The 14,704-nt window shown below is 33.2% G+C and overlaps 3 protein-coding genes across 5 annotated transcripts; 2 read left to right on the top strand and 1 right to left on the bottom strand.

Moving 5' to 3' along the window:
• On the top strand, positions 1-7,435 carry LOC114178066 (dynamin-related protein 5A). Of its 2 annotated transcripts, XM_028063755.2 has the most exons (16): positions 4-316; positions 402-465; positions 549-656; positions 829-930; positions 1,025-1,075; positions 1,184-1,245; positions 1,514-1,604; positions 3,295-3,359; positions 3,846-4,040; positions 4,125-4,244; positions 4,477-4,547; positions 4,653-4,878; positions 5,209-5,259; positions 6,290-6,518; positions 6,630-6,769; positions 7,114-7,435. In XM_028063755.2, the coding sequence occupies exons 1-16, from the start codon at positions 188-190 to the stop codon at positions 7,240-7,242; spliced, it is 1,833 nt and encodes a 610-aa protein (XP_027919556.1). In that variant the 5' UTR covers positions 4-187; the 3' UTR covers positions 7,243-7,435. The 2 variants fall into 2 exon arrangements, with proteins under 2 accessions (XP_085527370.1, XP_027919556.1); XM_085671244.1 differs by having other exon boundaries at positions 1-316; positions 4,477-4,878.
• Positions 7,436-9,081: 1,646 nt separating this feature from the next.
• Positions 9,082-11,358, top strand: LOC114176390 (GDSL esterase/lipase At4g10955). Of its 2 annotated transcripts, XM_028061432.2 has the most exons (3): positions 9,082-9,166; positions 9,457-9,546; positions 10,233-11,358. In XM_028061432.2, exons 2-3 carry the CDS (start codon positions 9,485-9,487, stop codon positions 11,200-11,202), a joined length of 1,032 nt encoding a protein of 343 aa, XP_027917233.1. In that variant the 5' UTR covers positions 9,082-9,166; positions 9,457-9,484; the 3' UTR covers positions 11,203-11,358. The 2 variants fall into 2 exon arrangements, with proteins under 2 accessions (XP_027917233.1, XP_027917232.1); XM_028061431.2 differs by lacking the exon at positions 9,082-9,166 and having other exon boundaries at positions 9,173-9,546.
• A 1,878-nt stretch (positions 11,359-13,236) lies between these two features.
• Positions 13,237-14,167, bottom strand: LOC114178281 (uncharacterized). Its single transcript, XM_028064100.2, has one exon. It carries the CDS (start codon positions 14,124-14,126, stop codon positions 13,398-13,400), a length of 729 nt encoding a protein of 242 aa, XP_027919901.2. The 5' UTR covers positions 14,127-14,167; the 3' UTR covers positions 13,237-13,397.
• Between the last annotated feature and the right edge of the window lie 537 nt (positions 14,168-14,704).

Genomic DNA, 14,704 nt, shown 5'->3' with positions numbered 1-14,704 from the left:
TCCCTTTTCAAACCAAGTTCCAGACCCACACACTCCATACAAAAGGACTCCGCGTTTCCCCTTTCGAACCCCTCAACCACAATCGACACAGCACCAATCGGGACCCTCGCTCTCTCTCTCTCTCTCCTCTCCGTAACCGTCACCGGCGATCTGAATCCGATCCACCGAACAGATCTCAGAAATCCGAATGGAGAATCTCATTTCTTTGGTGAACAAAATCCAGAGAGCTTGCACCGCCTTAGGTGACCACGGCGAAAACACTGCACTCCCCACACTGTGGGACTCTCTTCCCGCCATCGCCGTTGTCGGAGGCCAGGTCACACCTCCGATCCCTCTCTCTTATCCACTTCTCTTCTGATCTAGCAACGAATCATAACGAATCGTGTTTCTTTCCCTTTCAGAGCTCAGGAAAGTCCTCCGTCTTGGAGAGCGTGGTCGGCAAAGATTTCTTACCTCGTGGATCAGGTCATCGTTGCTCCATTTCTATATATGTATTTCTTTAATCGATGCTTCTGATTTGAAACTCACTCGTGCGAATCGTCTTGCAGGGATTGTTACGCGGCGACCGCTGGTTTTGCAGCTTCACAAGATTGAAGAGGGAAGCAGAGAGTACGCTGAGTTCCTGCACCTCCCGAGGAAGAGGTTCACCGATTTTGGTACTTTTTATTCTCAATTTACAATTCACAAGCTCTGTATTCTTTGCTATTGCTCGTAAATAAATGGATGGTTTATATGTATAAGCTTCTCTCCGTGGTTGATTTAATGTTGTTGGTGGATTTCAGTTTATGTATGACTGTTATTAGTGATGGTGATCTTTAATTTGTGTAGTTGCTGTGAGGAAGGAGATTCAAGATGAAACTGATAGAGAGACTGGACGAACCAAACAAATTTCTAGTGTTCCGATTCATCTTAGTATATACTCACCTAATGGTGCGTTTGAATTTTTTTCTTTTGTGACAATGTTTGGTAGATCAATCACACTATCCGTTTGTTTGACTTTGAGCGACCTCTTGGACTATTGCAGTTGTTAACTTGACGCTCATTGATCTTCCCGGGCTTACTAAAGTAGCTGTAGGTAAGCAACTAGTTGACATGTCTTTACTGTGGATGACTACAGGCTGTGGGAGTTCTTAAATTTTATGATGCATAAGATACTGACTGATCTTTTTTGCGAAAATTATAGAGGGGCAACCGGACAGTATTGTGAAAGACATCGAGGATATGGTTCGCTCCTACATTGAGAAGGTATGGTTCATGATCATGCTATAGGCTGTAATTGGAAATATCTCGTTTAAGGAAGTAAGGAACACTTCGTAAGCAAGCATAATTTATATATGATTTTTACAATCATAATTTACATATCTGAAAAACATAACTTGGAAAATTCGCCGAGTGTGCAAAAATCTTGCTATGTGTTTATTTTTTTTCTGATTATCAGCTTCACAGTAGGCATTTTTTAAAGAATGTTTCCATGTGGGAAATATTCTATGCTGAATTTGATGTTAATTTGCAGCCAAACTGTATAATTTTGGCTATCTCACCAGCCAATCAAGATCTCGCAACATCTGATGCAATTAAAATTTCCCGTGAAGTGGATCCTACCGGTAATTTCAAAATATTTCATTTTCTTTCATCTTTGAGTACTCTTGATGTTGCTTGTACTTGTTGAAGTTTTTCATTTGTTATTGAGTATTCATAACCAATGCGATAATTCGTTCATCATACAGCTATATGTGTGTATGTTGGAATATATTTTAAAAACAAAATATAAAAATATTGGAACTTGCAGAGAAAATAGACAGATTAAAATTGATGAGAAATAACCATTGAAATTTATAAATGAGGATGTCTATGTATAGACTTACAATCAATTTGAAATTCCAAAAATATTTAACTTGCCACTAAATTTATTTTAAATTTAAATTAACTAACTAAAATAAAACATCAAGGATTAAATCTGCAACAATAACAAAAAACTGTCTACACGTTATTCTAAAATATAATTAGATAAAGCCAAAATATCATAATTTTGATACTCAACTTTGTGATTTGACATAGAAATGCCAAGTTTGAGCTCTATGAATTTCTAACTTGATATCCTAAGTGCTTTAGACATTATGTTAGCAAGTTGCCCATCAAATCTCATCAATCTTGTCTAAATTCATGATCTTCAGCTAAATAACTCCAACTAAACACTATTTCTAGTCATTCAATATTTTCAATCATAGTTATGCTTTAACCAACGATAAAACAAAAAAGAAAAATTAAACTTTAAATCCATTTCTTAGCATTTATGGAATATTAAAAGTTTCTAGCATGTAGAGAACATTGTGACTTTTGTAGTTAAAATCGAGATTTCACTCGTAAAATTGTAAGATCCTACAATTTTACATAATATTTTCAATTTAGATCCTATGCATAGTTGTAAAATTAGTAGGGTCGTCGATCAAGATCAAGGTCGTAAAATCGTTTGAATTATCGTTTTCTCTAGATTGTACACTGCCGTTTTCTCTAGATTGTACGCTGCACCACCCGTTCACCTTTTTGGATAAATTGATTCAGTTTAAATAAATCTAAGTTTAATTAAAAATTAATGCAATTAAGAATAGGCCTTGTTACGTGTGTTGTTAGCTGCAACACCAACCAACTAATTAAAAATTAATGCAATTGAAGTTCACCTGTTTTTTTCACTTTCTTGGTGAATGGGTTTCAATTAAAACAAAATTCAATCCAATTAAAAATTAAAAGTTTTTTCCCTTTACCTTGGCTGAATTAGTCTCAATTAAAATAAAATCTAATTAAGGTGTACATATAACCTGAAACAAAACATGAAAGATCGAATTTGCAACGATTACAAACACTGTACTAACTTTATTCCAAAGTCAAATTTCAAATTAGTGAAGATAAATTTTGCAATGATAACAACACACCACTTTTCAAACTTCATTCCAAAATCAAATTTCAAATTAGGAAAAATATCATAACTCTAGCAGCATATATTTATCACATACTCAATTAAAAAATTAAATGATAATTATAAAATAGAGTTTGATTAGCAGTTTGGTACTTCGTTATACATATGCATAGCATATATTCATTACAGTTCAGTTAAGAAAATCAATAGTTTTAATAACACATTATTCTTGAAACGAGCTCCCTGACATCAGCAGGGCCAAATTCTCATCATGATTCTAATTGTTTTAATTGTTTATTGTTAAAAGCGTTTTATTGAAGTGATCAGCTTAAAGAAAGTAAGTTGTTCTAATTCTTGGATTATTCGTTTCAAATTTTTAGGGGAGAGGACCATTGGAGTTTTGACAAAGATTGATCTTATGGACAAGGGTACTGATGCTGTTGATGTAAGTTAAACAACTGAAATATCAATACCAATATAATGACACAGTGATAATTCATTGCAAGATTAGGGATTCTCATAACTATGGAAAAGGTGCATCAAGACATTTTTTTATGGTGTTATCATCTATATGAAATATTTAGGTTTTCATATCTCACTCCCTAAATGCTGCTCTGCTAGTTTCCTTCTTTTATTGGAACAGCAAGAATGCTACTTATCAATCAATCACCAGAATTGACTGAGCTTTCCTTAATTGACAAAAATGAGCTTGGTTTCAATTGAAACCGAATTCATGTTTATTCTTTTAACAGAATTATTTGATTTCAATGGACTCTAGTCATGGTTTCATATTGATTAGGAGGCTAATGCAGTGTCTACTAGGCTTATGATTTTACAAGTTGAAATATTCTTTCTACTACAGAATTGAACATAGTCTCATTACTTACAGTACTGATGTGTATGGCATATGTATATATATTTTTTTTCCCAGATGTTGGAAGGAAGAGCATATAGGTTAAAGTTTCCCTGGATTGGTGTCGTGAATAGATCCCAACAAGACATAAACAAGAATGTTGACATGATTGCTGCTAGACGTAGAGAACGTGAGTACTTCAATAGTACCCCTGAATATAAACACCTTGCACACAGAATGGGTTCTGAGCATCTGGCAAAGATGCTCTCAAAGGTATAAAGATAAGATTTGTAGCATTGTGTGTCTTAAATTAAATGTATTGCTTTTGTACTTAAAAATTCTTGTTTTATGTCTCAGCACTTGGAAACAGTAATCAAGTCCAAAATTCCTGGCATTCAATCTCTTATTAACAAAACAATAGCCGAACTTGAAGCTGAACTAACTCGTTTGGGAAAGCCTGTTGCAGCTGATGCTGGGGTAAGTTTTCTCTTTAAAATCCACTGTTATTTCGTTAGTTCATTGGTCAAAAGGCTTTGTCCTTCTAAACTTCTGCCATTGTGCACAAGCTGTAAATATCCATTCCCACGATATGCTGGTCGGTTTTTGATTTATTCATTCACTGTAGTAACGTGAAGAGCAGGACACTATTTTCCGGCATTTTAGCTTGGTGTTTGAAATTTTTTAATGACTCATTACCCATCACATGCAGGGCAAGTTGTACTCAATCATGGAAATATGCCGCTCATTTGATCAAATATTTAAAGATCATCTTGATGGCGTGTATGTGGTTAATTTTTGTAATCTAGTTTTGTTTCAAATTCATCTCCATGCTGCATTCGTTTTTGGTTTCAAACTAACTTCAATAATTTGTCCGATCTACTACAGGCGGCCTGGAGGTGATAAAATTTATAATGTCTTTGACAATCAGCTCCCTGCTGCTTTAAAAAGGTTGCAGTTTGATAAGCAGCTTTCGATGGAAAATATAAGGAAGCTTATTACTGAAGCTGATGGGTACCAGCCTCATCTAATAGCTCCAGAACAAGGATATCGCCGTCTCATTGAATCTTCTCTAATAACTATAAGGGGCCCTGCTGAGGCAGCTGTTGATGCTGTATGATTTCATTTGTGAATCATCTAATTTTCATAGGAGACAGTCACTCCTGAATGGAAGTTTATTTGGCTGCAAAAAGTTTTATTGATTGATGGCCCTCCTTTTACTTAATGTTCTTAGCTGACAAATTAGCCTCTTTATTGATTAAATCATTAAAAAACCTTGAATTGAATTTCAATCTTGTCAAAAGTTTATTAGTTGATGAATTTTTCAAAATTAATATTTTGTTGTATTGTGTGCTTTTTTCTTGATTGATTTATTTACACATTCCACTTGAATCTTATTCTAATTGGTTCATGCTCATTGAAGTGTCATTTTAAATGCTTCCAGGTTCATGCCCTGTTAAAGGACCTGGTTCACAAAGCTATCAGTGAGACTGTGGTACGTTCCTGGCTGTATATGTTTAACATTTCTGGAGTATTTCTTATAACTTTATTTGATGTTCACAAAGCTATTGTAAACTTTAGCATGTTCCTAGCAGTACCTATTTAACTTTTCTGCTGCATTTGTTAGTGACAAGTTGTCGTACTTGTTAGTGCTCTGATATTTTTCACTAGCATTCCAGTGACAAAGTTCATGTTTTAATATCATTTCAACAATTACAATAGCTATATGTGTCAGACGACGCTTTTGGGTTCGTCTAAAAAACAAATTTCTATGATATTATACACTTGGTAATACTTAATAATTTCTTTCTTATACTCACTCTGCCATCCTGTTTCTTTCTTATACTCTTCTCACACGTGTCTTTAGTAGCTTTCTTTACACTAGTTCAAACCACCTTAATTGATTTTTTGACATCTTTTTTTTTTTTTTTCAATAGTTCACAGTAACAATCGTCAATTTTTGTGTATACATTGTCTTAACATACTATTTTCTACTATTCCACCCTTCCCCCTCTTTTTCCCTTGTTGTCCCTTTAACGACCAATATTTACTACCGTAGAGTATGATAACCGAATTGTAACATAATAGAACTTTCCTTTTAGTGCTTCACTTTAGAAGTTGAAAGCATGCATTGATATCTAACCCTTTCTATATTTTTCTTTGCCAATTCTCAAAATGATTTGGTGAAAAAAATTAACCTGCAAAACATAGTGAAGAGGGCTTAAAGAAGAGACTTGGCCATAATTTTATGGTGAGTTGTGACGTAATAATAGACATGCCTTTCATTATTAGATGAAATTTGGGTTTTGTGAATGTTGATGCATCTATTTTGGAATTTCCAAAGTAATGGGGACAGGCTTCAATGTGGGAACTGATAACCCTTGTCCTTTTTTCATGCCTTTTATGATTATCTATGATCAAACTATGATCTGGAATGATCTGAAATTTTATCCGCTTTTACTTTACATATACTGTAGTTTGAATCTTTTCTTTCCCAGCTAATACATAACCTGGCTGATTTACAGGACTTGAAGCAGTATCCTGGTCTCCGGGTTGAGGTTGGGGCTGCAGCTGTTGATTCACTTGAAAGAATGAGAGACGAAAGCAAAAGAGCAACACTGCAGCTAGTTGATATGGAATGTGGCTACCTGACTGTTGATTTCTTTCGGAAGCTTCCTCAAGATGTTGATAAGGGCGGCAATCCCACACATTCAATTTTTGATAGATATAATGATTCATATCTAAGGCGAATTGGTAAGTCTTACTCTTTGCATTCCACTTGTTATGTTACTTCTTTGTTCTTGTAGTTTGACGTGTATGTTCCTCATTATGTTTGAAATGGACCACTCACTCACTTGTAAACAGGAACAACAATTTTGTCGTATGTCAATATGGTCTGTGCTACACTGCGGCATTCAATTCCCAAGTCCATTGTCTATTGTCAAGTGCGGGAGGCTAAACGAAGTTTACTTGATCACTTTTTCACAGACCTAGGCAAAATGGAGGTAAGAAAAAAATGTTTTTCTTCAAAGTTTGAGTTACATTTCTCTTTTAATCTTGATTTTTTCCGAATATAATGATATATATTTATTCTTGTTTAAAACCATGTGCATTTATAATTTAATTTTAATCATTAATGTTTAGAGTTCTTATTTCGTGCAATAGTCAATAGTTCTCACTAACGGTTCCGTGATCATTGATTTTTAATTTTGATCATTTATAGTGTTTATTTGATTTCTTGATGAAGAGTTATCATTTGATACAATATATATTAGCCTTTATTTCATTTGGCTTTGATATTGGGTAAATAAATTTAAGTATTGACGACTTGCATAAATCGTTTTGGAAGACCAAGCGTTTGTCCTCCTTGCTGAATGAGGATCCTGCAATTATGGAACGACGGAGTGCTCTTGCAAAGAGACTAGAGTTGTACCGGAGTGCACAAGCTGAAATAGATGCAGTTGCTTGGTCCAAGTAGATATGTATGTTCATCACGTTTGTACGAAAGCTAGAGTTAGTGGTATTGCTATTTCCAGTTCAATATTCATTTGTTATTGTCATCTGATCCATTTATATTGTCATCTTAGATAGATGAGACGATTATGAAAAGGGAGAAAATTGATTTTTTTGGGCTATATATGGCGTGATTATATATCTTTCATTTTTCAGTCTTCCCGGATCTTGACTGCCCAATTTTTGTTTGTTCAAAAATGATTTGAGCATGTACGTAGCATAAAACATTGAATCCAAAGTGTGTGAGAAGTTAGTGTAGTCTATGCGAAGGTTGAATCTGAGCACTTTCCTCGGTCACTGTTATTTGTTGGAGATCCACACTCACTAAAAATATATTATCTATATTATCTGACCTTCAAAATGAATAACTTGTCCTTTCCTTTTAGAGCGACCGAGTCTTCCCATGCTTCAAATTGTCGTCTCCGAACTACAATTTTGCTGACACTATTGAGTTCATATACTTGCTTTTTTTGTTAACGGTAAATTTCTTATATGAATTTTATATATAAAAGTTATATTGACTTGAAATTATGTAATATTTCATTTATATAATTCAAAATTATTTTTTTTGTCTTTTTTCTTAAAATATTAAAGTATAAATCATATTATTTCTTTTATTTTTACATAAAATTTTATACATACAAAAAATGTAATATATATTTATAATTCCGTGGACCATCAATTAAAATTACAGCTTATATAAAGTTATTGAATGTTGTGATATTTTAAAATAATGATGTATTAATGGTTTTAATGAATAATTAATCTTTGCAATTGGATTAAGGAATATGAGTTATTTATCAGAATGATCATATTAGGAAAGAATGAAAAGAAAAAAAATAGGTGTTATTAGTTTTTAATTTCAGTTATTTATTGTGAAATGAATATTCTTTTACTTCTTGATTTATAAAAGGGATAATATTTAAAATAAATTAATAATTAAAGTAAGAAAGTTAAATAAACGTAGACAGAATAATTATATATAAAGAACTATAACAAATGGACCAATATATCACTACAAATACATTAAATTACAAAAATATAAATAAATACATTAAATACTAAAAATATAAATAAATACATTAAATACCAAAAATATAAATGAAATAAAAGTAAAAATTATTGAATAATAAAACATGAAATAATAAAAGAATAAGTATATTACAGAAAATAAATCAAATAAAAGTAATAGTATATAATCAGAAGAAATACAAAATATTAAGAAAAATAAAAACACCAAGAGTGAATTAAATAATATAAATGAGTTAAATATGAGGATAAATTAAATAATAGAATAAAATAAATATACATTAATAAAAAAATGTCTGAAATTAAATTACATTACATAAGTACAGTTTAATAAAAGATATATAAAAAATAATAGTTTATTTTCAAAATTTATGAAAGTAATTATATTACAAAGGATAAAATTAAAATTATAAAATAAGAATACTTTATTTATATATATATATATATATTTATAAATTATATAATTATATATAGTTAAATAGTTGAAAATTTATATATAGTCATAGATAAAAAAATGTTTTTATAATATTTTTGATTATGTAAAATAACAATTTTTTTTTATTTATAGACTAGAAAAAGCATACACTCTTTTTCTTATTATAACATAAAATGTATCATTATAATAATTATTAAAATAAAACTATTATTAAATTAATTTTTATAAAAAAGTAATCATGAAAAAATATAGATATTGTGGAAACTTTTATTAATAGAAGAAGATATATATATTTTATGCATACGGTTATTGTTCTAAAATTGTCGAAAAATCCAATTCTCACATCGTGAAGCCAACTGTACTAAATAAATAGTTGGTTGGGCCCCAACTGCGATTGAAGCGGAATTCCTCAGATTCGCTTAACGTCAGTAACAATCACTTTTCCCAATTCAGTTTTCTTCCCTTTGATGCGAATATGCTTCCTGTTTGATATGAATTTAAATCTTCATTTCTAGAATCTTCAGTGCGCCGCAGTTTTCCTGTAAAATGGAATTGTTTTTTCTTCTCCAACATTAAACTGTTCTTATCCCTATAGACCATATTCTCAAAAATACCATGGATTTGATTTTATTGAGTATCATGATGCAGGGCAATTAATTGCTTGAATTGCTGTCAGATATTTGGTACTCATCCAATTTCTCTCTTTTCTGATAGTTTCTTGAGTTGCAATTCGAAGGAATCCATGACATCTGAGAGGGAATCTTTTGACCTCTCAGGACCTTTGCATCTGACTAATGTCCTCTGGTAAGATCTCATCAAACGAAATATTCTGCTTTAATTATTTTTTCGTGGTTTCTGTCTACATTTAGATTATACTGTTTCTTTCTTACTCACCACTGGTTTCTGATGTCTAATATGATTATCAATTGCGAGATTATACTTAATGGCAGAGACGGGATTTTGGTGGAACAATTCACAGAATTTGAATTTCGTTTATCTTAATAATAAACACGTGTAATTGTAAATTACCCCCTATGATTTGAAATACAACCTACCTAATAGATAAATTTTTAATATGAGGATGACCCACTGTGGTGAAACTAATACAATATGGTTTTGAAGTTTAGGCCTGAGATTGTGGTTTGGTTGGGTCCTTTATGCAGCAAAAAATCTAACACAAATATGGTTGATGCTGCCACAGTCACGGTCTTGGAACCCGAAAAGTCTTGGCCATTTATTCCCTGTCTCCATCAAGAAGATTTGTCATGAAATTTTTCAGATACCTGTTTTTCTTTATTAGACTGCATGTATTTTACCAAGACACTCTGGATATTAAAAGCCTAATGCACATAGGATATTCCTTTTTTATGCAGCTTCAATATTGAAAATTCTCATGAATTGAGTAGTTGTATGCTAGGATTTGTGTTGTTTTGGTCCTGTATTTGAAATATGTGGCTTATACAAAATAGTGTACCATCTATCTAACTCAGGGATAACTCGAATCATCGGAAGGCTGTTGCTGCTAGTTTGGTCCAAGGTGTTTACATTCTGGAAAGGGACAGACAAGAAAAACGTGAAGGTTCAAAGGCTCTTGCACCTCCTTGGTGGACATTCTTCCAATTTAAGCTGCTCCGTCCGCTTGTAGATGATGTTGATTCGTCTCTCTTTGGAGCAATTTATGAGTTCAGGCCTTCAAATTCTCAGCAGAATGATACTATATATAAAAGTCCACGTTATGTGATTGCCTTTAGAGGAACTCTAAACAAATCACACTCAGTTTCACGTGATATTGAGTTGGATATCCACTTGATCAAACAGGGCCTTCATCAAACTTCTCGCTCTGAAATAGCTATTCAGGCTGTTCGAAACATGGTAGAAACGGTTGGTGATTCAAATGTTTGGTTGGCCGGACACTCCCTGGGATCAGCAATGGCAATGCTCACTGGGAAAACAATGGCCAAGAATGGGATATTTATTGAATCTTTTCTTTTCAACCCGCCATTTGTATCTGCTCCAATCGAGAGAATCAAGGATGAGAGGGTGAAACATGGGATTCGATTTGCGGGCAGTGTGATAACTGCTGGACTCGCCTTTGCCTTGCAAGCCAAGCAGTCCAAGGATTTAGCTGTTGATCCATTTGCTGCTTTGGCTGCATGGGTTCCATGTTTGTTTGTGAATCCCTGTGATCATATCTGCTCAGAATACATTGGCTACTTTGAACACAGAAGAAAAATGAATGACATTGGAGCAGGAGTCATTGAAAAGTTAGCAACTCAAAATTCGCTTGGTGGCCTATTGATGAGTGCATTTGGGAAGGAATCTGAACCCCTCCACCTCATTCCTTCAGCTTCTCTCACAGTAAATGTTACCCCTTCACGCGATTTTAAAGAAGCTCATGGTATTCACCAATGGTGGAAAGCTGACTTGCGGCTAGAACACAAGCTCTACAATTACACCTAGCTCCTGTACATATCTACTGTCATACATGTCAGTTAATTCTCTAACCCCATTCAGATATCTCAGTATTGTTTATCTGTTATCAGTCCTCTCGCTCCCTCTTCTGTATAAAGAGTTTAATGAATTAACCATCTTCTGGAAAACCTTTCTCTCATTCAATTATTTTTCTTGTTTTCGTTCCTCATGTTGTGATCATATCAGGAACCACTGATTTCTGCTAAAAAAATGTTCGAACTTACATACTCATATTCAGATAAAATATTGAACAAAATAAGATTAAAGATAAAAAATTAATTTCATTAAACGAGCATTAAAGCAAACCATTGAGTTTAAAAATCTACTTAGTGAAATAATTTCACTAAAAGAATTATTTTTATATTTAGTAATATCTTGAACTAAACTTTACTAATTATGAAATTTTATATTATGATAAATAGAGTTATCAAACTTCAAAATAATAATGTTTCATATGATGTTACCATAATAGTGATAGCAACTTTTAAGATCAAGACGTTGATATCATAATGAGGGTTTAGGTCATACTTGTCTTTTAGCCTTAATTGTTGTCCTTTGATTCGGTATGTTTAAAATATCTCAAATACTTACTATCCAAACTAAAAATGATTTACATACATTTTTCTTTTTTTACCTTACCACCAAACAACAAAATAAATGGTATTTCAAGTGTGACAATATGTTAAGTGAGTTAAGTTATACTTACTAATTGTTAATTTTATTCTATACTTTTAATTTATTATGTATTTAAGGAAACACTAAGATATTTATGATGTTACAAGTCAATACACATTAATATTGCAAGTAACATTTAAAAAAAAAATTATTCCTCGAATTATTGAATAATGCAATTAAATATAATTATTGCTTATATAATATTTTTTCCTTAAATATGATTTTCTTTTTTAATTTTGAAGTCTTTTTTTAGTCTTTATAATTATTTTTCCTAAATTTGGTCCTTAACCTTTTGAACATTTTTTATCGTCAATATTGTTAAAAAATAAATGCTTTCAATATGTGTCACATTAATGAAAAAAAAAAAATTCTACCGTCAAGGATGGTTAAAAAATGTTTAGGAGACAATGTGATCAAAATAATATACATCATACATATCATATCGTTATTCAAAGTATGTCACTAATGATACATCCATTCAAATGGTCTCATAACCAAAAAAAATAAAAAAGTTATAAAAGCTTATTATTTGAAAATAATAATAATAAATATATATTTTTTTACAGAATATATTTTTTTAATGATAGCGTTACGAACACATTATACAAATCATCGTAAAAGTTGTAAAGAGACGGGACGTCATTATCGCAACACACATTAACAAAAGAAAATGACTAATTTTTAATTTTAAACTATCCCGATATCTCTAATAATTTTTAACTGTTAAGAAAAGATTGTCAGAATAGTAATATATGAAGCAATTCGAGAATTTAAGTGTAAGGGAATTCACTGAATTCGAAAATTTAAAGAAAGAAATTAAAATCCAAACATAGTAATACAAGTAGAATTATTATCAGTAAAAAATTACGAGACCCAAAAGAAAAATAAGCAAATAAAGTAGTTAACCCATTATTAAGGTTCGCCGTTTCAATAGAGTAATGTCAAAATCACATAAACTAACGAATTAAATAACTAACAGCATTGCTGTTTCGATCGAAATAAAGGGAAATATACAATTACTTGCTATCAAACAAGACAAATCAAGTTCCCTAAAAAGAGAGCCCAATTTCTCACCAAAACCTCATTCAATTCATTCCAATTTTCACACCAATAGTCAAATTACTATCACTATCAACAATGGTATCTAACTTTGCTTAACCAACAATTAATTACCAACAAAAAAGCCAAAGAAAAAAAAAAAGCTTCTCTCTCCATTTTCCTTTCAAACTCATCATTCCCCTTCACTTTTTTTGCATCTTTACTTAAGCTTTAACTTATCCCAATAAAGCAACAAACACCCATTCACATTCCCGCATAATCCTCACACTTCAATGAAAACTTCCGCAATTCGAGGACCAAAATGGCGAAACTTTGCATTGGGGAAGGAAAATTGAAAAAAAGGTCTTTACTTTACAATTTTAACCCATGGTTACTCAAGGTCACTAACAATTACAGTGACTATATAGTTAATTTACTGATGAAGTCCAAAAAGAAAAAGAAAAAAAAAATTAGCAGTGAAAACCTAACACGGATCCATCGGTTACGGCAATGGCGACCCTGCAACCGGCTTTGGCGTAAACATGATGGGTGAAGAAGTGTAAGACTTTCACGCGGCCCGCCATCTCCAACTTGGACTCGATTTCCATAGTGGGCTCAATCCTAAGCCCATAGTTGAAGCCCACTCCGTCGCCGTTGGCGAGAGTGGGGCCCACCCTCGGGGGCGCGGAGAGGGGGAAGGACTGCACGGAGAAGGTGGCGGCCATGTACTGCGTCCGGCCGGCGTCGATCTCGCCGGCCGGGATGAACATGAAGCCGACCTGGCTGCCGGAGTAGAGGAGCTGGAGGGAGCTGTCGTAGTGGGAGAAGGCGGCGCGGTTAGGGTTCCGGACGGCGGCGTATTGGGAGAACGTGAAGTTGACGGTGCCGTTAACGACGGAGAACGAGGGGAGCTGGACGGCGTTGACGGCGATCTTGGGATCCTGGGGTTTGAACACGGTGAAGTACACGATGAGGATGACGATGATGATGAAGATTAGGAAGATGGAGGCCACCACGCAGGAAGCGAGGTTGGTGCGCCCCGACGGCGGACGCGGCCGTTTCGGCCTCGGTGCGACATGGGGCGGAGCAGCTCCGGCCGCCGCGGCCTGCGGTGGTGGAGGGAGAGCCAGAGTGAAAGTGTGTGTGTTGTCTACGTGAAAGAAGCAGAAAAAAAGATATGGAAGTGGATGTGTGTGCATAATTTAAGGATGTGACCAAAACGAAACCCACATGGTTTAAGAAAAAATGAAAAGAAATTGTTGCAAAATAAAAAAACAAAAATGGCTTTTCTTTACTCTTTCTCAACACTACTTTTCAATTTTTCTGTAGTGCTCTGTTACTGGTATTTCCACCAATTTTTCCCCAGCTAGTTTTTGTGGTAGAGTGTAGGGTGTAATTTAATTACTTCTTATAGAAAACAAAAATAATAATTTTTTTCAAATATTAATTAACTTCATTTCATTTAAAAACATTTTCTAAACAATTGAATTTTGATTACATTGAATAATTTTTTTAAAGAATATTAAGATCATTTAGTAATATTAGTAAAAATGAATAGAATTTTGTCTTGTAGTGAGGAGTGTTGTTGACTGTGTTGGAGTGAGGAAGTGTGGACTACATGGAGTAATGGCCGTGGTCCCTTTGCCGCACTAACATTCTTTTCAATTAACAACCAACTGCGTCTTTCTGCAATCTCTGTCACAAATTTTCACAGTTACTGTTTCAAATTTAAAAGAAAAAACATAAAATAAATTAAAATAAGATATTTTTTAAATAT

Source organism: Vigna unguiculata, chromosome 3 (assembly GCF_037176805.1).
Source record: "Vigna unguiculata cultivar grain cowpea cultivar isolate G323 ecotype 2 chromosome 3, ASM3717680v1, whole genome shotgun sequence".
Classification (NCBI taxonomy): Eukaryota; Viridiplantae; Streptophyta; class Magnoliopsida; order Fabales; family Fabaceae; genus Vigna; species Vigna unguiculata.
The sequence above is the reverse complement of the archived record's forward strand: the minus strand, read 5'-3'. Positions and strand labels throughout refer to the sequence as shown.